This window comes from Vicugna pacos, chromosome 35 (genome assembly GCF_048564905.1).
Source record: "Vicugna pacos chromosome 35, VicPac4, whole genome shotgun sequence".
Taxonomy (NCBI): domain Eukaryota; kingdom Metazoa; phylum Chordata; class Mammalia; order Artiodactyla; family Camelidae; genus Vicugna; species Vicugna pacos.
The window spans coordinates 22,254,120-22,278,097 of NC_133021.1; the positions used below are offsets into that span (position 1 = coordinate 22,254,120).

Sequence of the window (23,978 nt, forward strand, 5' to 3'; positions counted from 1 at the left end):
TGTTTCCTTTAGGGCCAACTCCGTGACGTGGAATCCACATAAGATGATGGGCGTCCCTCTGCAGTGCTCCGCTCTCCTGGTCAGGGAAGAGGTATGTCTCTCCTGACTAGCAGCCTGGTCCACCGGTGGGATTTGATAGCGTAAATGTGGGTAGTGACGGACTGGAACGGTGAGCCACATCCAAAAAGGGGAAATTGTCAACGAGGATAAGTGTAAGGTCCTGCTCTTACGTGCAAATATAGGATGCTTATATTTTGACCAGACAAGACAGGCATGCTTCACGCATGGCCAAATTGTCGTCCTTGTGAAAAAGGCCTGAGATGTATACTGCAGGGTCAATAGTGGGTCCAGAGAGAAATACCATTCAAAAAATAGTAGTGGGATAAAAAAGACATGGAGTTTCAGGATGAGGGAGGTGGTCACCCCCCACTGTCCTCTGGTTAAACCACACCTGGAGTGCTTCACTTAAGTTAGTGCCAAATCTCATCAGGGACCCCATCAAGCTAGGACTCAAACAGTGAAGAACATTACTAAACATGGAAGTAAGGTGGTTGAAAGAGCTGAAGATGTTTAATCTAAAAAAAATAAAAAATTAAAGGGCTGAGAGGATGGCAGCCTTCACAGTATAAATGACACTCGGATCAGAGAGTTTTTTTTCCTTGAGGTTTCAGGGAGCTGGGTGGTACAGCTTTGATGGCACAATCAGAATTACCATGATTTGAGATCTGACTTGGGGGACAGCAAAAGGAATGCTTTTCTAAAAATTAAGCTGCCCAACTGGTAATGAATGACTTATGTATGAATACATTCCTCATCACGGAGGTGAATGAATGGCGATTGGAGAACCACTTATTAGTAACAGGATAGAGAGATAGATGGGGAAGGAATAGATTAAGAGCTCTAGGCTCCCTTCCAAATCCAAGAGTTCATGATGCTCTGACAGCATTTCCCTTATCAGGGTCCAAGGAATAGGATTGTATTAAGTTTCTGTGATAAGAGGGTTCTTAGTTTTTAAAAAGCTTGAGGGGGATAGGGTATAGCTCAGTGGTAGAGTGTGTGCTCAGCATGCACGAGGTCCTGGGTTCAATCCCCAGTACCTCCATTAAAATAAATAAACAAATAAAAACCTAATTACCCCCCAAAAAAAATAAAATAAAATAAAAAATAATAAAAGCTTGGGATATATTAGATTAAAGAGTTAAAAACAACTTTCATTACTTCAGGGTTTATCACAGCCTTTAATTGCTGGTGTATATTATGAATATCTCAAAAGAAGGTATTTATGATAGTTTCCTAAGTTCATTTGACCAGGGGGATTTCTTTGACAGCACCTGTTTTACCAGTAGCTGTTAATGTATTTAAAATCATTTGGGATTTAATGGCTCAGGATATTATCTCACCAAGGCCCTTTCTGTGACTTTGACTTGTCCTTTTGTACGATGAGGCTGGTACTGTCCAACCTTTTAGAGGTCATGTGCTTTGAGCTGCTTTTCTGATCCTAGTCTATGCATCATTCCACACTCTCTGGGGTGGTCTCCCTTAGGACTGATGGCACCTGGTCATGGGCCTGCGTGGGTGGGACGAAAACGGTGCCAAGTTTCTGTGACCATGAAATGAAATAGATGCACCTGTGGCAGTTTTCAGTCTTACTGTCTTCAAGTGAATTTTTGTTTTCCAATTCAATGTCATCCTACTGCTCTATTACAATTATATTGTATTTAATTTCTGTTAGTCTCAAAAAGTTAATGTAATGGATTCCACCAAACATGAAGCCCAAATCACAAGACTGAGCCCAGTTCTGTTGTCTTCCACCTGTGGATGTGGGCTATCAGGACCGTGATCCAATTTTACTTGCATTTTGTTTTAGTTTGGATAACGTTTAAAAGAGTTTTCACTTCTAACTTCAACTGAGTGACCACACTCTAGTCTTTGCTTCTTGTTGTGAGTCACAAAAGGGAAAAAAAAATGCCAAAGCTTCTGTAAAATCACAATTACACTGTAGGTAACAAAAGCGACAAAGACTTCCTGTGGTTCATGACAGACTGAAACGTGGTGAGACTGGTGATGCTGTTTGAGTCAGAGAGCATGATTCATTCCCTGTTCTTTGGAATAGTTCAGTCACTTTGCTACCCATTTTCCACAGTAAGCTTGCGGTGCTGGGGCAAATTCATGGTCATTGACAATGAAACTTTCCACTGGAACTGCCGTAAGCAACTGAGTATGAAAACCCAGTACTCAAGCTTTAATCACTCTTGAGAGAGGAACGTGATGTTTGAAAGAGTCGTTATTTAAGACATCTCGGTGTAGCTATGTCTTTATTTTTTCAGATTCTAGCATATCGAAATGAGAGCAATGAACTGTCTTAAAAGCTGTGATTTCCATAAAGAACCCAAACCTTTACAGCTGAATGACAAAGTCCTTGAACTAAATCTGAATGAAAGAGAAAATCACACCAATAATATTTTATAAAACCAAAGAGTTTCCAAAATAGTTTGATTACAACAAAACCAGAACATCAGGATATTCTCCCAATGAACATTATACTCTGATTTTGATTTTTTTTATAAATGCCTTCTCTTAAGAAGGAGAATAAAAGTATAATCATACCCTGTTGTTAACCTCTGGTAACATTTGACCCTGAGCCATTTCGCCCATAGAATTGATCTATTACAACAGCCCATCCTGCCCAGATATTGGCCTTAATTTTTTTTCATCTTTGATTCTTACTGTTTTCTTTCTTTAGGAGATTCAATGCCTCTTTCATTCTTTTTTGTTTTCTCCTTACTAATTTCCACCACAGCGTAAGTCTAATAGAATGCCTGATAAAGTCAGTAGAGTTTCCTAAATTTTCTCTTCTCTCCTAGGGACTGATGCAAAGTTGCAACCAGATGCATGCTTCCTACCTCTTTCAGCAAGATAAACACTACGACCTGTCCTACGACACCGGAGACAAGGCCTTACAGTGTGGGCGCCACGTCGATGTTTTTAAGCTCTGGCTCATGTGGAGGGCAAAGGTGAGCACGTGCGGGTCGGCTCAATGTTGACTGAAAACAGGGACTAGATCTGCTGACCCTTATGATGTCCTGTTAAAATTGATTTCCAAATTGAAAATTATTTACCTAAGATTATATTTCTTTAAGCCTATACCTAGTTTTCTGCATTCTCCATGGGTAAGAATATAATAAAACCCATTATGTGCTTTTTTTCTCTTAAGTCACATTGCTTCTAATGCTCACTCATCTAGAAAACCAATTAATGTTGCTTTACCCGGCAGAACCTCCTGATTCCCAAGAGGTGCTTCGTTGTGGTTCTTGTCCCAATTCTCGGTTTTTACCCAGTAATTGATCCCTTGGGGAGGTTAAATGCAATCTTTCTGTTTGGAGAACAAAAAGGAAACATGAAAATTAAAAAGTATTATTGCTTATTTTTGACATTTCATGGGGTAACCTCTAGATCTACAGCTTTTAAAAAACTCCAGAACTCGTTAGTGACCTCCTTTTGTACAATTTGCCTCAGAATTTAATTGTGAATTATCACCCCCCTAACTCAGAAACCAAACTCTGTAACTAATGGTGCAGCATTGGTTGGACCTAGTTATAGCTTTAAAAGAGCACTGTGTATGATTAAACGTAAGCAGGCTGGAAAGGTCAAAGACTTCATTTTTCATTTTGAACAGATTCCCAACTTAAGTGTCACAAATCAGTGACTTCCCACCTGGCTTCATCTATCTCCCGCAGGAGGCAGTGGCCAGAGCCAGCAGGCCACGCTGGAAAAACCCAACTGGTAGAAAAAATTCCAACTGTTAAAAGAGTATGTGAGGGAAACCTTGACAGAGGGAAATGAGAAAGTGAGAAATTAGAGGGAAGCGGAAATACCCCAAGGTCCTGTGAGTTTTGGAAACGGTCCACCAGTTTGGCTGTAAGCTTTCTAAGTAGACTACACAAAGAGGTGATGGGTTTGACCCCATAGGAACAAGCAAATATTTGGTCAACTGGATAAGACCACAGAATGGGTCCTCCCTCGGATCTGTGTATGAGGTATGAACCATGTTCACAGCACCCAGGCCATAAGCTGTTGTTTGTAGAATTGTCCAAAGTAAACTGAATTGCCTTACACACTTTAGAGAGGCAGATGGCTAACGAGAGAAACAGGGCGCTTAGAAGTGAAACAATGCAATTGACAACTATTTTATGGAATCTTCTCCAAACCCATCCTGGAAAAAGGCAGTTTAACTAGAAAGATGATCTTGCTTAATGCAAAAATAACTCTTAGATGGTTTCGGGGGGTGGCTGGACTAGACAGTCTTCAAGCAAGCCTCCATAATGGTATTTGCCCTGGTCGAATTTTCTCTAAGTATTGCTAAGTGTCACCACCTGGAGTGAGGCCCAAGGTGAGTTATTTCCCCGTAAAGGTGGGTGACAAGTGAGCGCAAGTCCCTTGAGCTGGGCAGGGGGCGCCTTCCTCCTTTGAAAGGTGAGAGCCTGACAAGGACACATATCTGGTCCCCAGCACCCAAAATGAGACTCATTCTGTTGGCAAGGACACTTTTGTTTGGCAAATTTGGCAAAAATAAACCAACCAAGAATGAGGATCATTGGTGTCCTCTCAGGCTGTTTTAAAACAGGCAAATTTTTTCTTTCATTGATGGGTGGGCATTATAAAATGACAAAATAAATAAATAAATATCAGCTAGTAAGTTGAGGAAAGCTTGGTCCTAAATATTGTTCAGTATCACTCTTTATGTCTCTTGTCCCCGTGGTGTTTTTATTAAGATGATACTCTTTAGCTATATTTACACAAAAATATTTCTGCCATGGTTCATCAGTTCCTGCTGCTCCCTTCCCGTCTGAAGCCTCCTTGCCAGCGTGGTGCAGCTGGCTGGTTCTCGGAGAAATAACTTGGAGGACATCAGGTGTCAATTAAACAGTCGGACCAAATGAGCCTGAAATAAAGGCAAAGAATCCCATTTCTCAAGCACTGAAGTGCAGGCACCAGAAGAGGGGATAAAGAGAGAGAGAAAAAAAAAATAAAGATCACAGTGGCTGCATATGTATTTTTAAAATTCCTTATGCAAGCCCTTAGTATCTAAACATCTAACTGGCAGGCACATCCATTTGGCTTTCAGCTTAAGGCTGCATTTTTTGTAAAATGAAATAATAATTGTTAAAGTAATATGCTCAGTCCTGCAATGCAGATCGGAGGTGAGGAAAATTAGCCTTCAATATCCCTAACTCTCTAGTGACGCCAGCCAGGGCAGAAGTCATCCTTTCCTGAGAAGAACAGCAAAAGAGTTGGCCATGTCATTCTATTTTGTGTCTGCGAAAACAATAATGAGGAAGAAGGGGAGGAACAGGGCTTTAATCAGCAAACCCTGGATTATCAGGTACACCTGGAGAATATAATGTTCACGTGAATCCACACTGTCTCCTTAGTAAGATAAACCCCATGAAAAATAGTCATCTAAGGATAAATTACTACTCTTTCACTTGTTAATAACAAACAGAATTAAGTGCACTAAAGGCAGCCATCTTACTGAGTCCAAGATAACTTAACTAGAGCAAATTTATGCTGAAAAAAATCAGAGCCTCCGATGGGATGCTGGGAGGAGATGTGGTTCATGATACGATTTGTCAGCCTTTGATGGGCAAAGTCATTGTGTTTGCTCTCAGCTCCATTCTTATGGGGTAGACCTTTTATTTTGTCTGCATTTATTAGGGAATCTTAGGACTTGATTATTTTCCACCTTGACAGATTTCCTCAGTGGTTAAAGCTTAGTGGTAGACAGAAAAGCAAAAAACAAAAGACGTAAAATTAGTCCCCTGTTGAGGCCTGCAATGACGGCTTATTGTAACTACTGAGCTTTCACCATAAATCTCTGTGTTTTGTGTAAGATTGTGCAAATTGGCAGATTTCCGTATGGTTTTCTGTGATCGGCCTCGTAATTAAAATGTAGAGGACAGAGAGACAGGCAAATTGCTGAGGGGAAAAAATAAGAGGAGGAAACTGTTAAAGGGAAATGGATATCTGGCAGTCTTTGCAGAATGACTGAATGTTCCCTTCCTCTCTCAAATATCCGCTGGTTTCAATAAGTGCATATGAGCATCTTTTATTGTGCCTGGTGTTGAATGGGACAAGGGGGCTACAGCTTTCCAGGCAGGAAAGATAAATGCTCCAATAATAATCTCAAAAGACAGCACATAGCTGGCTATAAATGAAACACAGACACACCTGGAGACTTAAGAAATGGAGTGCTCATTCCTAGTTTGAGAGCCAAGAATGATTTACCAAGAGGTGACCTTTGAGATGGGTCTTGAACAGGGTAGGTAGAGTAAGTAGGATTTCAACCAGCAGAGCTGGAAAAAGAACGTGCCAGCAAGAGGGTCTGCCAGAGAACAGAGGGTGTATTCTGAGCTAGTGGAGAGTCTAAGCTGACTGGAGGAAAATTAGGGCTCTGCCATCCAGATGAAAAGTAAGAGGGCCTGAGGATGGTGGTGGCAGTGATAATGGAGCTGACAGTTGGAGATTCAGTCATTCTTCCAGACACCACATCTCTGGGGCCTGAGAGCATGAGGTGAGGGCTTTAAGAAGAAGAGATGAATCGTGAGCAGCACTTGAAATGCCAGGTCCCGAGACGACACAGAGGCACAGGCGATCCCAGGGTGACAGGTGGCAGAAGACGGCCACACAAACAGTGTTCCTCTTCCTAAAATTCTGACTTAGGAGTATGGGGTGGGGCCTGGGATTCTGCCCTTTCAACACAGTTCACCTGGTTCTGATGTAGATGGTTCTTCAGAACATATTTTATAAAAACACAGCCCCGGGGAGTAAAAGTTATCCTTCCTTCCTTCATTCATTCAACAAATCCGTATTGAGCATCTAAGACGCGCCCAGCCCTGCTGGTGTGAGGGATACAACAGTGAGCAGAAGAAACACGAATCTGCGCCCTGCTGGAGTATACGGTTCAGCCGGGGCCATCTAAACCAATCCTAAGTGGTGGGGGTTGTTGGCAGGGGGGCGGAGGAGAAGACATAAAACATCTTTCTCCTGAAGCTCCTTCAGCCCTGAGGCCGGGATCCTGCCACCCACCTGGAAGTGCCCATCCCAGCCCTCAGCTTCTTTCACAGCGACTTGGGTCACAGAGATGGGATGCCTGGGAAGGTTTTACATGTGTCTTGTGCGTTCTCACAAGAAGAGCTGTGTGATATATAACCATTCAACAAGCATTTGATGAATGAATGAATTTTGGAGAATCTCCTAAAGACCTGGAAAACCTGGAAAATGAAATATGGCTCTTATTCCCATCAGTACCCACATGAAAGGAGGAGCCCCGGGCTTCTGAGGGCACATGAGCCTCCCCTTGTCCCTCCCCGGGCCTCTTCAGCCTTCGACTGAAGGGGCAGTCACATCACTCCTGGTCGTCCCCGGAGTGAAGTCCGAGACTAGCGAAGGCTGGAGGACTCCCGTTCCTGTCTGTGAGAATCACCCCCTTTGCAATACAGTCACACTCACTTTCGGAGCATTCATTTTTACCTCCCTGTGTCTCTGTGTGGGGAATCACACAGGCACCGTCATTCCCACGTGACCAGAGAAGGTAGCGAAGCCGTGTGGCTGGACAGGGTCAGAGTCATACTGGCCCTGGACAGAGCCTGGATCAGGTCCATGCCAGTTTAAATCTGACTCTAGAATGGTCCCAAGGATCCAGTTTGGAGAAGAAAGGTTAACTTCCCTCCCTCTTCCCTAAGGTCCATCCAAAGGGGACCCAAACTACCAGGTCGGTCCAGTCCTTGGCACCCACAGGCTCAGGGAGTGTGTGGGTGCTGGCCTGACCATACAGGTGTCAGCCCAGGCCCTTCCTTCCCAGGGGCATCAGAAACCAGTCAGTCTGCCTGAACCAATCAACTAGGGTGGCCATCTCCAAAGAAATGAATTTCTGAACCCATCAAGGCAACCCACCCTTCTTTAATGCGGCTTGTTCTTAAACACGTTTCAGATGTTAAAAGTCGCTGGCCCCACTGGTCCCCCCTTTTAGCTGAGACAGTGAGGCTGTGTGTTAACAGGAAAGTGGGCTCATCTCATCTCCGTTCCAGTGGCTTCCTCTAGTTTGCAGGTTGGAGGAGCCACTGCTAGGCCTGTTCCCAGAGTTCCTGGGACGAGCATTAACTGTCTTTCCAAGCTTTCCCTTGGTATGTCACAAAGACCAAAGGGGTTATTAGGAGGAAAGCCATTTTGAAAAGTGTGTGTCCTGTTGTCTGTTAAATATTTCCTGTCCAGGGCTGCTGTGTTGTTTGTCACATGCCCACATCCTGGGCTCCCAGGAGCTGGCAACTAAAAGCGACCATGTCCACACATTACAGACACGGGAGTCATGCATCCCCAAAGGAGAAATCTAACGTGCTTTGCAAAATGACGGGCTAACAAAGCATCTGCCAGCCCCTTAAAATTCATTCATTCATTTGTCCAACAAATATTCACTGAACAGCGACCCTATTTGTTCTATTATGGGGGGGTACCTTGGTAAACAAAAGTGGGCTTCGGAGATGGCAAATTTACCTGATGGGCAGGAACTAAGCAGGCGTCCTGGGCGGGGGGGTGAGGGGGGCCTCTGATAATGCTTCTGCTCCAGGAAAAGAATAACCCATCCCTCCTGTCGTTAATGACTTCCATAATTACTCCTTTGAACAGCAGAGGCAAATTTTCCCCTCGAGTAATCAAAATAATTGCCTAGGGACTGGAGGCTCAGATAGAAAAGGATTCTGCTGCGATGACATGAGAGGGAACAAAAGCACCTGAGTAGGAGAGCATTAACGGAGACACGACTGCCAGAAAAGCCTCCAGAAGCACAGGCTTCTGTGTAAGGAAAGTGCAGAGGGGCCACCCGTGTCCAGAGAGATCCGTCCCCACGTCACCACCCGAGACCTCACCCACCTCTCTCAGCCTGCCCGCTAAGCTTTCTTCTTCTCTGACTTAGGGGACAACTGGGTTTGAAGCACACATTGATAAGTGTTTGGAGCTGGCAGAGTATTTATACAACATCATCAAAAACCGAGAAGGATACGAAATGGTGTTTGATGGAAAGGTATGTATATTCTGATTTCTCCATCCCCAAAGGTTTAGTGTTCCTGGGGGGAGGGTATAGCTCAGTGATAGAACACATGCTTAACATGCACAAGAGACCCTGGGTTCAATCCCCAGGACCTCCATTAAAAAATTTTTTTTTAAACAGAGAGTGATAGCAGTCAGAAAGTGGTTATCTCTGGGGAGAGGTGGTGGATATCGATTGGGATGGGATATGAGGGAGACTTTCAGTACTGGAGATGTTCTGTGTATTGAGCTGTGTTGTGGTTATAAGGCTGCGCGCGCGCACACACACACTTCATGCAGATGTAACTTAAGATTTAGGATTTACTGTAAAACTTCAAAAAGAAGAAGAATGAAATGCAAAAAAAGAAAACCAACACTTCTAAAATATTAATATAAACCAGATACTGTCATGGAGGCTTTTAAGGAACATTGGTAAGAACAACAAGAAAAACTACCACCATTTATTAAGTACCAGAGACATTAAGTTTGTTGTTTCATCTGAAAACCACAGTGATCCTCTGAGAGGGGTATTATTATTTTTCGAATGAATAAACAAAAACTGAGAGAGGTTAAAAAAAGTGTAGTCAATTCCAGTTCTTATCCCAGGTATTTTCTGATGTTAGTGGTGTGCTGTCCAGGTAAGTGGGACCGTTACAAAGGAGAAGCAGGAATGAGGGGGTAGCCACTCTGAGCTGGAGTCAAGATCAAACTCAGAAAAAATAACTCCATATGAGGTTGTGAAAGTCAGGCCCTCTCAAGGCAATTATGGATTTCAAACTAGGAATTGTACCCAGAAGCTGGATTTGAAATGTCCTTGGAGTTTACAGAGTTGCCAGTCAGGGCTGAGTGTGAATCTTCCTCTCCTCTCTGCAGCCTCAGCACACAAACGTCTGCTTCTGGTATGTGCCTCCAAGTCTGCGGGTCCTGGACAACAACGAAGAGAGAATGAGCCGCCTCTCCAAGGTAAGGATGCTGCCCTGACCCATGACGTGGTGTGTGTGTTGGGCCTTTCACGTGCACATCATCCTCAAGACAGACCACGTGTCTTTAGAAGAAATCCATCCTCAGCCTTGGTCACGGGCCCCCTGCCCTCTGTGGGGTCCTGCAGAGCCAGGACATACAGAGCTGCCAGATCCAGACTCCTGACAACTTGCTTCTGTTTTCTGAGAGCATGTTTATAACATCTCAAAATAAGCAACGAGGTCGTATCTCTACTGTCATTCACGACTCAGCAGGAACCTGCTGACGTTGCCTGATCTGCCAGGAGAAACTGGTGCTCAATGATAAGCACGGACGAGACTCCAGGCACCAGAAATGGTTAGAAAACAGCGCTCCTGCTGATCCTCTTGAGATGCCAAGGTCAGGGCTCCTGGTGGGGTCTTTAGAGCTGTGATGACCCCCAGAAGATAACAGAGCAGGAGGCAGTGATAATAAAAGCCGCCGTCCGAGTGGGTCCTGTGTCCCTGGTTCAGCTCTGATGTAGCGTTATGTCACTTCACGCTCACAGCCGCCTAGCGCAGGAAGCACTGTGGTCTCCCCGTCTGGCTGATGGGGAAACCAAAACACAGGAGGAAAAAGTCACTTTCCCAGAATCACACTGAGAGTGATTCCAGAGCCTGAGGACTTGAGCTTCACATTCTCTTGGGGCCAGCAAGACACCCTTTATCTTTCATCCTCTCCTGCTCCCAACATTTCTGCGAAGGTGCAGTGTAGTTTGTAATGTGCACCAAAGAGAGCCTTGAAGGGAGAGAAATGCAACGGCCCACCTCCCACTGTGTTGGAGGAAGGGGAAACCTGTGTACATAGTTATTTCATAATAACTATAAATGGAGTATAACCTTTAAAAATTGTGAATCACTGTGAAACATATACAATATTATAAATCAACTTTACCACAATTAAAAAATACTAATAAAAATAAAATAGTAAGAGTTTATAAGAAGTATTTAAAAAGTACATTAGTAAGGAAGTAGATTGGCCTCATATCTGACTCTTTTCAAGTCTAGGTTATTCAATGTAATGGGGAACTTAATTGGTGATATTTTAATGTTTTCAAATATCTTACCTATGGTTATTCTGCTTTTTAATTTTTCAAAATTCCTCTCAAGCTTCCAAGATTTAAAAACAAAAATGTTTGTTAATACATAGTGAAAAATATGTTTCTGTAACATCTCATAAGTTTATTTTATAATACTTTAATCTGAGGCCTCGTTGGAGGACACAAATGTGGATTTAAATTGTGGAAGCATTCCCTGGTTACTGTTCTCTAAAAGATTGAAAAAGCTAATGGCAGAAGGCAGAAAATGATACCCTAAAACTCTTGAGGCATCCCCAAACAGCTCTTGTCAATTAAGCCTTTTATGAATTCTTCAACATGCGGCCCCTCTTTTCCTAACTTTGTTTATTCAGCAAAACCAAGAATGTGACCAAAAAAAAAAGTCTAGAACAAAGTCAAAATAAAAAATGCTGTATATTCATCAGAATAGTCAGAATCTTATTTTCCTTCTTCACTTGCAATTAGTGATTATGCAATGAAGTAGATGTTCCATATTCCTGCTAATTTTAGTTCATCAGCATTTTCTGGAAGCAACCAAAAGTCATATGTATTTAGACAGCTGTGATTTCTGCCAACCCAGCTTCAGGAACTGGGGGGTTTCAGTCTTAACTTTATGCCAAAATCTGTTTGGGATAGTGACTGTTACCATTAGTCTTTTGACCTCTGATTTGCATGTATTTGAAAAATTTGACTTGATCGTCCTTAATAATTAACCCATTCCTATGTATTCTTATTTGCATTGCCCATGAAAATGAAATCAGAGTTTAATTCACTGAGTAAAGCATTATCATCGTTTGATCAGTGCTAAAGAACAAGCATGATTTTTGCACTAATGATTTTTTCCTTCAGTTCCTGCAGACACATGGACTTGGAACTCCTTTTCTAACCTGGGATTTCTCTTCCCAGGGACAGATCGACTTGCCATGTGACTCACAGCACAAAGTGATACCTCTCATGTCCTTAGGCTAATATATTCTAGTAGATTCATTTTCAGGAACTAATTCCAGACTTAAAATTTTTTTTTTTTAATATTCATTCCCTGGGATGAGCCTGATGCTCTGTGTACATCGTTCACTCTTTGGGTGAAAAAGGATCACCCCAACAGAAGCATTCCTCTTTGCATTACCTCCTTGTGGGAAAAGGAAGGAGCAGGGAGGTATGTAGGAACTTGTTCATCTGCAATGAGAACATCCCAATGTGGGCATCACCATCCACATTCACGTATAGATGAGGGAATGAGGTTCAGGATGTGAAGTGAAAGTGAAATGAACATGAAGGTAAAGTCCGGCTTGGGCTTTGGTTTTGGTACCTAACAAATAACTAGGGCCTGGTGAGAACCGTGTCGATTTTGCCGTTGAGTACTTTGAGGATTAAACCAATGATTATGTAAACGTTGATATTCAAAAGTCACATGATCATAATGCCATTCCGTTTGAATCTATCCTTCATTTAAGATGAATCCAACTGTGATAGAAGGCATCGCTTCCATACTGAACTGCCTTGCCGACTATGTATGTCTAACATAAGTCCAAAGCTTCCCTGACATCTACATTCCTCGTTATGTATTTGCAGCAATGAACCTAAAAGATCAGATTGTATGTTTACAAACTTCAGTGGTAAAATACTGGACAGATCCTGCATACACATGGACATAATTTAAATGCATGCCTCATCCTAGGAGCTGGTCCTCTTCTGCCACTCTTTACAGTCAGTAAAGACTCAGGGAGCCCTCCATTGTGCACACAGTGCTGTGCTGACAAACAAAAGAAGTAAAAGACACTGTCCCTACCCTCCAGGAGCTTACAGTTGAAGTACAAAGATGAAGTGTATTTTCTTATAAGTGAGAGGGACTATAGGAAATTAGAATACAGTCAGAATCTGTGGATAAGGATTGTGTACTTACACCCTAGAGAAAATATACTAACGGACTGTAGAAGTCAGGAAAGGCTCCCTAGTGGGTGTAGGACTGTGGTGGAGCCTTGGAGTCTGTGTGGGATGCAAACCGGAAGAGAAAAGGGATCCTAAGCAAAGAGAACAAGTGTGACATGCTGAGACTGAGGACCAGAATGAAGGGATAAAAACAAGCACGGTACACCCAAGGGATACTGAATAAGTAGGTCTTGTCAGAGCTGCAGATCCATCTGGGTGAGCACTGGGGGATGAGTCCTCAGAGCTGGTGACAAAAGGCATTTGTGCTGAACTAAAGAGTTTGGGCTTAATTTCCTACACGAGAGAGGACCGAGGGCTGTAATTATCCGTCTGGCAAAATCTTGTCTGTGATCTGATTTCCATAATGTTAAATCCTTGTGGGTGCAGCTTTTTGCCTCAGCTGATTCTTCATCATTATTAGGGAGAATATTTCAAAACATCTTATAAACTGAAGGAATGCAAAAGGAGAATAAGAAATTAGAAAAAATAAATGTATCAAGAAAGCAAGCTGCTTTAGGGTCTCAAAAATCTGCTTATTTTCATACATAACTTCATAGTGAGGCTATGTCTCTTGGTCACCATTCTCTGAGCTATGTCTTACGACCAATGTTTTTACCTTTCCTGAGGGGGGGAAAAACATCCCCCAAATGTTGTATTGCTGAACTCTTTAGCCGTGGAACGAACATCAGATTCTTCCCATTCTCCCAAAACACAAAGTAGAAAGTCAAAGATATGGTGTCAAGCTCGTGATAGCTTACCATTTATTATTCCTTTGAGATCTTGGACGTATTAAACCACTCCAGCCCTCTGATCCCAAAGAAAGTGGGAGGCAACTCCTTCAAGGGAAAACAAATATGTTTCTGATTGTTCAGTTAATAACTAAAAATGCCACTTGGTGTTGGGTTCTCAGGTGGAGGGAAGAGAAACAGTCACCATTTGTTGGTCTTGTCTCTCCCACAGGTGGCTCCAGTGATTAAAGCCAGAATGATGGAGTACGGGACCACAATGGTGAGCTACCAGCCCTTGGGAGATAAGGTCAATTTCTTCCGCATGGTCATCTCAAACCCTGCAGCCACTCACCAAGACATTGACTTCCTGATTGAAGAAATAGAACGCCTTGGGCAAGATTTATAATAATCTAGCTTACTAAGCTGTTTCAATTCTCTAGGTAGACAATTAAGTTGTCACCAACTGTGTACATGTATTTGTAGTTTGTTCCAGAGTAAATCTATTTCTATATTGTGGTGTCCAAGTAGAGTACAGTTTAAAAATTGAAAAAAAAAAAAACCAAACATTGCTCCTTTTAAAAATCCTTTCTTAAGTTTAGAATACCTCTCTAATAATTAGTGACAAAAGGCTGTGTTCTAATCAGTAAGGAAAAGCTTAAAAATTGTTACAAATACTTCCCTTACTTTTAATATAGTGTGCAAATCAAACTTTATTTTCACTTCAGAGTAGTAGGGTTGAATAGTGCCAAATTGCCCCTGAATCATAAAAGGTTCTTTGGGGTGCAGTGAAAAGGATAAAGTAAATATAAAATATACGTTGACAATAAAAAAAAATCTTGCCTTTTTCATAGTATTAGAAAAGAAAATTTCTAATTTACCTATAGCAACATTTCAAATGTATTTAAATACATATAATTTTACAAAAGGAAAAAATATATATATTAAAAACAAATCCTATTTTGTAACATATAGATTTTTATTTTATATGGGTTATACAAACTGCCGGGACAGGTACAGAAACTAAGCCAGACTTTTTTTTTTTTCCTTTCTTTTAATGGAGGCACTATAAAATATTTAGCAAAGTTATTTTGAAACAAACATAGGCCCACAAAATTCTTAAAAGATATGATGTTTTCTTTCTGTTCATTTTATGGTGTATCACATCCCTAAAGTTAGTATTACAAAGCAAACACAAAAGTATACTGCAATTTCTTTTAAATGACTGGTCAGATCAACAGTAAGATGCTCTTCCCATTTAAGGTTTTCACCCATGTGACCTTAGCAGACCCGCTCAGGGGGCAGGACAGCCCACCTCCGTCCTAGACCAAATTCGGGGACTCGTCTCTGCTCTGCTTTCCAGTTTGGCTGTTTCAAACAGCAGGTTGATGCTGCTTCTTAAGATATCTTCTCAAACAGCATTCTTTTCTTAGGTCATTTGGATTAATTAGAGAAAATAAAAATAAAATATAATTGGCCCAAGCAAAGAAGAATGAAGCACACTCCAGAACCCAGAAAATTAAACTTGGCCTTGGATCTCTGTGTGAGAATGGCGACTTCATCCTGGGTGCCATGCTGCCCCTGCCTGGGAAGAAGTCATTTCCCTCCTCATTCCAGCCTACAAAAGTCCCCCCGCTGATCTCCCCATCACTGGGATCCCAGATAGTTAATTTCTACTCCCTGGGTGGTTATTTGTCCTCTCAGGAAATGAGCTCCTCACCAGGATTTTGAGACAGCATCTTAAGATCTTCTTTCCTCTGTCTCCCATCAAGATGCAAGGTGACCAGAGGATGCGGAGACAATAATGTGCTCCTTAGAATCCAAAATAATATTTTAGAAGCATCCTTCTGCCTCTGCAAACCTGATGGAGAGACATGAGCTAACCAGAGCCCCCACAGACATGTCGGGGGCACAGACTGTCGGACTCCATATCCCCATGGGAGGGCAGGGGAGCCATGTGCGCAGACTGCAGATACGTGTTTAAGAACATTGGTCTTTTCTGTATGGACCAGTCAGATCTCTCGTCAGGAAGACTGCAGGTATCTGAGGGAAGAAAGAGGACTCCATCTCTCATAAGATAGAAAAACCCTCTGTTACAACAGCAGGGTCCGACCCCTGAAATCACCGTGAGCTCGCCCTATGATCTCTCTCCCAGGTTATACACAAAAACGTTCATACTTGAGATGAACCCAGCTTTGGGCTCTCTCTGTCTGGGAAGCAAATGGATTCCCTATGACTTGTAGAAGAAAACTCTTTATCTGTGCCCCAAAATTTCATGAAGGAATAAGCCTTTCATTCTAGACTGTGTCTAATGGCCAAGCATTCTTTTCCTTCCTTGGAATCGGCTGTTGAGAGTAAGCACACAAGTGCCCACCTATTCGTGAGCCTCAGGCCAAAAGGCCCCATCTCAGAGGCAGAGACACTGATGACCAAACGCACCGTCCTGCTCAGAGGAGACTGTGGAGCCCAGTGCCCTGATCTGGACAGACCCCGTTCCACTCTGAGATGCTTCTACCTAGAGGTACAAGTTCTCTCTCAGAAGCGGCAGCTGTTTCAGTTAATTGTATGACAATTTAAAGGAGGAACATTTGTGCCTGTGTATTGACATTCCAGCAAAATCATTTTTTACCAATAGCTTGTTTCCCTGACCCCCTGCCCCAAGTGTGCTGGGAGCCTTGCTTAAGCCTATGCAGTGAAATCCTACAACCATAACCCAGGGAAGGGGGAAAATAAAAGCCTGCCAGGTCCCAGTAGCTTAATAAATACTCTTCAAAATAGGTTTGTAATCCACTCAGGAGGGAGGGAAGGAAGGAAGGAAGGGAGATTGTTTTGAACTTTAGCCCAAATTCCCAGTGCCAAAGGCCTTTATAGGGGACCATCCTTTACAAAATATTAGAAAGTTTTGGTTTTAGCTTTAATCACAGTTGACATGGTCATTTTCATTTATACAGCAATATTGTATTTATTATTTTCAAATACTTGAAAAAAAAAGTGTGATGTGTCTTCATTGGAGACATGTAAATGGCACTGACTTCCTGGACTGTCACAGGGATGTGAGGAAAGGAAAGGAAATCAACCGTGTGTGTGACTGTGTTGCCTTTATCATACTGACGGTACTGTCTTGTCACCTCAGATTGGGGTTGTGCACTTTAGATCTGAACTGTACAGTGTTGCCAATCTACATGTGTTGCTGTAAAAGCTTCTGCAGTGTATTATTGACGTGTCTTTTTCTGTGTGGTAGCTGTGCTGATGTTCCCAGAACCACACTCCCGTCTGTTCCCGAGCTCTCTCCTGCCCTCTCTCTGCTATACTGTGTGCCCTCCTCCTCAGCTGTAACAGAGAGAATGCCCTCGGCCACGCTCGCTACCGACAAATCTCCTTTGAGAATTCTGTGATTTCACAAAACATAAGGGGAATGCTACTTTGTCTCCGAGAACAGAGGAAACCAATATGGAGCACCACAAACAGCCAACATTGCAGGCACCATCCCTGCTAAGATCTGGAGTCCCTGCAACTCAGAATATGGACCAAGAAAGCACGGGTGTAAATATAGCAGCAGGACAAAGAATCCGGGAGCCTGACAGTTGGTATCATCTTGCACGTGCCCTCCTGCTGTCAAATGCTAAGTGCAAACACTGTGTATTGATTAGTTACCTGCGCCAAAATACTGTTCCCAACTGGTGTTTCTGAAAGACATCGACATCCCCCCAGCATCTCTCCGTCACTAAAGACAGAAAACAATAAAAAGTATAAACACGTGGCAACCTGTTCTTCCTACCAAATATAAACTTGTGTATGATCAAAGTATTTTATCTGTGTTGTCTCTCTAAACCCAAATAAATGTGTAACCGTGGATATATCTCTGGCTTTGTCATGTTGTGGGGCTCATTTTTAATGAATTGCCCGCATAAAATGCCCTTCCCTTGTCACAGAGCTCAGAGTGTCTCTGAATCTTTGGAAAAAAAAGCCCTTACTTTTGCAATTACTTCTTTTTTTTTTTTAATTGAAGTGCAGTCAATTATAATGTGTCAATTTCTGGTGTATTGCTTCTGAAGGGTATTGTTTCACTGCTCTGATTTCTCCTTCAGTCAGATCCTTTCTTTTTTTTTTTTTAATGTACTTTATTACAGAAAATTCCACATACATACAAAAGTGGAGAAAACAGTACAGTAACCTTCCACAAAGGCTTCACCCAGCTTCAAAAGTTACTAATTCAGAGCCTGAATCATGTTTCATCTATCCCCCTACCCCATATCCTCCCCAACACCCAATTATTTTCATACGAATCCGTAAAAGATAAAGACTCCTTTAAAAAAAAAAGTTCTCAAAACAACGATTACAACTGAAACTCATAGTAATATTGCCATAATGAGATCAAATATCCGTCAGTGTTCTCAGTTCCTGGACTCTCAGTTCTAAAGCAAAACCCATGGCCCATGGCCTGGGTCCAGGAAGCTCAGTGAGGCCCCACACACCTTTCAGGACAGCTGGGACATACTGTATACAGTTTAGGCACAATGGTATACAACAGTGCAAACTATACACATGCAGGCTACGTGTGGGCTGTCGTGTGTTTCCTTTGTGTCGGGTTTATTTCTGGGCCTCTGTGGATTTGGGAGGCATCACGTGTTAAGGGGATTTTCTCCCAGGCTCTCAGGGGTTAAGAATGTGGGCAGGTTAAAAGCTAGAATTGAATTTAATTGGCGGAGTATATCCCGATTTGTCTTATCAGGTCCGGGCTGCCCCTGTGGGCTGGAGATGCTCTAAAAGGTATTAGTCTGGAGTAAAGAGAGAGCACTTCAAGCAGACATGGGGGTGGGGGAGGACATAAGAGAGGAAGTTTCTGGATAATTGTAATATTGCTTGTAAGGGAACCAATGGAGAAGCCAGATGTGGCGGGAACACCTTGACATTCTGTCTTTGTTTCCTCTATTCCCTCAGCCTGGGGAGAATCTCTTATTCCTCCTCGTATCTTCATGGATGTTGTTATGACAGTGATATTCTTCACAAGGTTTTTGTGGGGGTTAAATACATCATTAGCAGTTAGCGTGGTGCTTTGTACCCAAGAGCGTTCAACAAGTCTTGTTGTAATGACAGTAACTGTACATGAATTTTATAAATCAGCTCTTGCTTAATCCTTAAACACTCTCTTGGTCATTAGTATCTGTGCATAACAGGTTCAGGCTGGAAACATCTTTTGCATGTTCTTCTGCTCACCCAGTGTAAAGCATGTGCAGAGTCTGTTTCTTATCCTTCTGTGTTATCACCTCTCCTTCCTGGCCCCCCTCCAACAACACACATACCCTGACAAGATTCTCCGATTTCTCCCGTGGTCTCCTACAAGTAGAAGGCGCTCCACCCAGATCACTGGCTCTGCCCCTGGTCTGGGGTGTGACCTTAGCTACGTCCATTCCTTCAGCTGAGAAATGAGGGTGGGACTACCTCATCTCCAAGGAAGGATGTAGGTGGGAGATGGTGATTTTTTTCTGTAAGTTGCAAATCTGAGAACCACTAATTCCATCAATTCTTTCCGATTCTTCCCACCCCCAAACTCCATTTCAAGGCCCTTAGCTTTTGCTTCAAAAGACTGTGGACTGGGGCATAGTCTACATGTTGTAAGAAGCTACTCATCTTCCAGTAATATTTTCATTTTCAGATTGACACACATCCCAACTGGCATTGGATTCCTCATACCTGATTGCTTGCATTTTATTGCAGTTTATCCAGGCAGGGGCCGTCTTTGACTCCACTCTGGCCATACAAAATAACAACATTTTTTCCCCCTGGTAACCACTGAAAGATATTAGAACCTGAAGTCTTTTGTGATATTTCACGTAAACAACAACCTTCAGAATTAGTCTTTGATGGGTGGAGAAGTTGTGACTCTGAAATAGCAAAACCATCTCTTCGTTTCAGTCTGTTGACTTCAGATGAGAGTGAGTTCTAGTCTGAGGAGCTAGCAGTTTCCCAGTCTTTAGCCAGTAGAATGGCAATTCTTTTTCTACTTCATATCTCCTAATGTTTCCTGGGCTGTGATTGAAACAAATGGACACATTTGACATTGTTTGCCTGGCATGGAAACTGACAATTCTCAGCAACATGTATCAAAATGTCTGCTTAGGAAAAAGCATCTGGTCTAAATCTGTCTTTGCTTATGTGAAGGAAGCTCTGATTAGAAATGACTCAATAAACTCAATTTTTTTCTTTATTCTTGCCATCCCAGTTAAATTCTTAGTGGAAGTTTCCAGTAGCGGGTAGGGAGGGAGATGAATTTAAGGAGAGAGAGCTGACTCTATTCTAATTTTAACGTCTTCATCCCAAAAGGACATTAGAGAGGGTTGTTTTTCTTCTGGCCGTCAGTGAGCTGCAATTCCCGAATATCTGTGCAATGGGTATATGTAAGTACTTTAAGACGAAACGACTAAAGAGATTTGTTTTGACTGTAAAAACATTACCCCGATGTATACGAGATTTTTAATAGTGTCCCTATTCCCATACCTCACTTGATATTTTTTCATCTGTTAGTAGTAAAGAGATTCCAATTCTCATGCTAACCCAACCAGCATTGAAATTACCAGCCCAGTGTTTATGATAAAACAACAAACCAGAGCAGTTAATTATGAGGCCAAAGGGGACCCAAGGGTTCTGCTTCTTGCCCTTGACATCCACTGAGGCACTGAGTCCTATTAAGTTCCTTCCCAGGGACTACCATGGCCACATAAATATAATCTAATTTAGTAGGTGTTATGAGTGCTGTAATTTCAGGGAGGAGACATCCTAAAGGGCGGGGCTGGAGGTGGCCTGGACACCTGGGCTCCTGCCAGGAGAGATCGGCGCTGTTTGCTCACGTTTTCATTCCTTCAACAAGGCAGCTGCTGGAGAGACTGCCTGGCCTTGAACGCCAGCTCTGCTCTTGATTAGCTCTGAGACCCTGAGCTGATCACTTGACCTCTCTGAACCTCCGTTCTCTCATCTGTAAAGCGATGACAAAAATAGGGCTTCCTCCTAGGGTGAGAGTGAAGATTCAGATGAGAGGAGAACCCAGTGCCTGGAACACAGGGAATGTTCAGGATATGCTAATTATCTTTTGATTCTGTGCTGCTGCCTGTAAGGACCAGGCTTCCCGGCCAAAGCCCTTTATCCTACTTTAGTCACATAGACAAGATCATCTTAAACACACAGAGGACATGGCAGCAGCATCTCCCCTTAGAAAATGACATAGCCGCAGACTCAGCCTTTGCTTTTGCAGAGAAAAAAGACCCAGAAGGGCTGGGCAGGGTCACTGAGGAGAAAGGAGGAACAAGAGGAAGTAAGTTACCTCAGCTGGGATGAAACATCCAGACCAGTTTGCACCCTCTTCCTCAGGGAGCATCCTTGCCTCAGACAGGCACCCATCAGAGTCAGAGCGAATGACATGGGCCATTAGCTTTGGCTTCACTGGAATGACTAATATGGTCCCGTCCCCAAGCCCTCCCAGCTTCCATTTACACAAGGGGAATGGATCACTGGCAGCACACCACGAGGAGAAGGAGCGACTTGGTCTCCCCAAGCAGCTAAAGACTTCCCAACGCCTCAAAAAGCAAGTAGTGAAGAAGCACCGAAAGATCCACACTGAAGGTCCCCCCTGCCCAGGACCTGCTGCCACCAGTCCTGGCCTTGGAGCATGTGCACCAAAAAACACAGGCTACACGCTCTAGTGGGATTCTCTACTTAGCAACCCCTTTCCCTCTTTTGGAAAAAAGGTTTGTGGTCTTGATTACAGTGTCAGAACTGAGGTTTCTGGCTGTGGGAAAGCAATTAAAAGCTTGTTACAGTTGCCAAGGAAATGACTTTCAAGAGAAATTTTAATTTATTTAAACGCAGTAACTTTGTGAATTCCAAGAAAATTCAATTACACAAACTTGAGCAAAGGAGAGATTCAGAGTGTCTTTCGATTCAGATTTTGGTCAAGAGGAAATCCTGCTGCTAAGGCTGTTGCTTCCTCCTTACTTCCTTATATGTCTGTGTTAGGATTGGGGCGCTCAAGAGAGTAAAGAGGAGGGATTTTCTTTAGTATTTCTTTTTATTTAAGTTGTTGTACAAGGTTTCCGTTCCCTCTGTGCTGTTGAGACCTGGGCTAGAGGGAGGAAGCATTCCTCGGTGTGAGTCTCCATGACCGGCTGGGCTCGGGCTGGTTTACCTTCGCAAAAGAGCAGGTGGTTCCAGTTAATCCTTCGCGGCCAAGAAGGAAAGAGTTTCCTCCTTGCTGTGTAATGTGCTTGTTCAAGTTGCAAAAACAAAGCATCCGTTCACTTCACTTTTTTAAAAGGATGGATGGAGTTTCAGGTAAACGATGTTCCCTGGATGAACCGTCTATAGTTAGGCATGGGTGGGAAATTAAATTCTGGCACTGAGTGATTCTCTCTGCTCCTGTCATAACAAGCGGTAATAATTTATTATGAGAGATGATCTAGTCTAGGAGAAAATTCAATGCATGAAGGACTCCAACCCACTGACACCATTAATCTAATAATTATAGCAATATTCCACGAGGAAATCCAGGGATGGAGGAACGGGCCAAGGCCTGGCTTAATTCTTTGTCTGAGACTCCCCTGAGCCTGAGGCAGATATTCCCAAATTCCAGAAGCCCTTTCGATTCTTCCTGACTAATGACCAAATTCCCTACTCCTCAATAATATATTGTCCCTTCTCTTTATAAATTCTGAATGTCTCTTCCTCACCTGTAAAACCGGGTTGGGGATACTTATTGCAGGAGATGGAAAGGATTCGATGAGAAAATATCTGTTAAGACCCTCGGCAACATTAGGCTGCCAGTAACTGTACTTTTCTTGCCCCAACTCTGTCCTGGGACTGCCCTTCCTCCCTGTGGGATTAGAATCACCTCCTGAAGAGCCAGCTGCAGGCAGTCAACCGGATCAACATATTCATTATAAATGTGATTATTTGCTACCCCAGGTAGCTCTTCATAGAAACTAAGGGGGTTTCGGTTTTTGTTTTCTTTGTTTAAACAAAACATCAACTGAGACCACGCACTTCTGCAAAAAAGAGCCAGGGGTTGGTTGGACTTTATTCCGCTAAACTCATTTATAAGGACTTTATTGGATTCAATTTAGAGAGGGGCCCACAAGGGGCAGAGCTGATAATCACCTATTAGCTGGTGAGTGGCAGCCACCTGAGACAGAGGACCCCAGGTTGACAGATGCTACCACAGCTGCCTTTGCTGCAAAGAGATGATTCGTGTAAGCCTTGAAGGCCACAGCGCAAGGAACAGAACCAACTAGGCTGCACCAGCCCACATCCCACATCCAACCGCAAGACTGGCGCTTAGGAAGCATTTGCGTCAGGCCCAGGCTATGGGAAGCAGGCCTCCTGGCCTCTCCCAAGACCGTTAACCAGAGCACACACAGTGGTCCCCATCAGGTAAGAGAGACCCCAGGAGGGACCATGTCCTTTCTAGTTCTGTCTGACACTGAAACCATCATTGTCTCCCCTTCCCTCTGCTCCATCAAGGGATTTCTCCGAGAGAGGAAATGAAGGAAATGGAAAAGCCAAAGAAGAGATGTTGATCTGTGATTGAAATAAAAACCATTTTACAAATAGTTTCTGGTTTACTAGCATCTGAAAACTTGAGTGAATGTGATGGTGCTGGGTTTTCTCCTAAACAAGAACAGAGACTTTCAGACACAAGTTGTTTATGTGTGTGTGGTTTTGTTTATTTGTTTTTCTGTCAATTAGCATGAGGGATAGTAGCATCCTCATTTTATTTGTGACTTTAATACAAATGCTTGTGTTTTGCCATAAGTATGAGCCTACATTTTAGTTTGACAGATTTATCTTATCATATTAAAGAAATATTCATTTGATTGTATTTTACTGTAATTTGTTTGAAGTCAAGAATAGGCACTTTTTTGGGTGGGCTCGGGTGGGGAGATAATTAGGTTTGTTTATTTAGTTAGTTTTGGAGGAGGTAGTGGGGATTGAAACCAGGACTGACCTGCTGCGTGCTAAGCATGTGCTTTACCACTTGAGCTACACCCTCCTCTGCAACACTGACTTTTTACCAAATGCCACTTCTACACCTACCAACATGATAATATCTTTTCTTTTGACCTATTTATATGGTAAATTATGTTAATAAACATCCTAATACTAAGCCTGTTATAAAGTCCTAGGATAAACTCCATTTG

The 23,978-nt window shown here is 42.9% G+C and overlaps 1 protein-coding gene across 1 annotated transcript in view; it reads left to right on the top strand.

Moving 5' to 3' along the window:
• GAD2 (glutamate decarboxylase 2) overlaps positions 1–14,448 on the top strand; it is a 60,596-nt gene extending 46,148 nt beyond the window's left edge. The window contains exons 12-16 of the mRNA XM_006208904.4: positions 13–91; positions 2,865–3,014; positions 8,969–9,076; positions 9,955–10,044; positions 14,027–14,448. Of these exons, the coding sequence (XP_006208966.1) occupies positions 13–91; positions 2,865–3,014; positions 8,969–9,076; positions 9,955–10,044; positions 14,027–14,200 (601 nt within the window). The 3' untranslated portion in view covers positions 14,201–14,448. The remainder of the gene's footprint in view (positions 1–12; positions 92–2,864; positions 3,015–8,968; positions 9,077–9,954; positions 10,045–14,026) is intronic.
• The last annotated feature ends 9,530 nt before the right edge of the window (positions 14,449–23,978 follow it).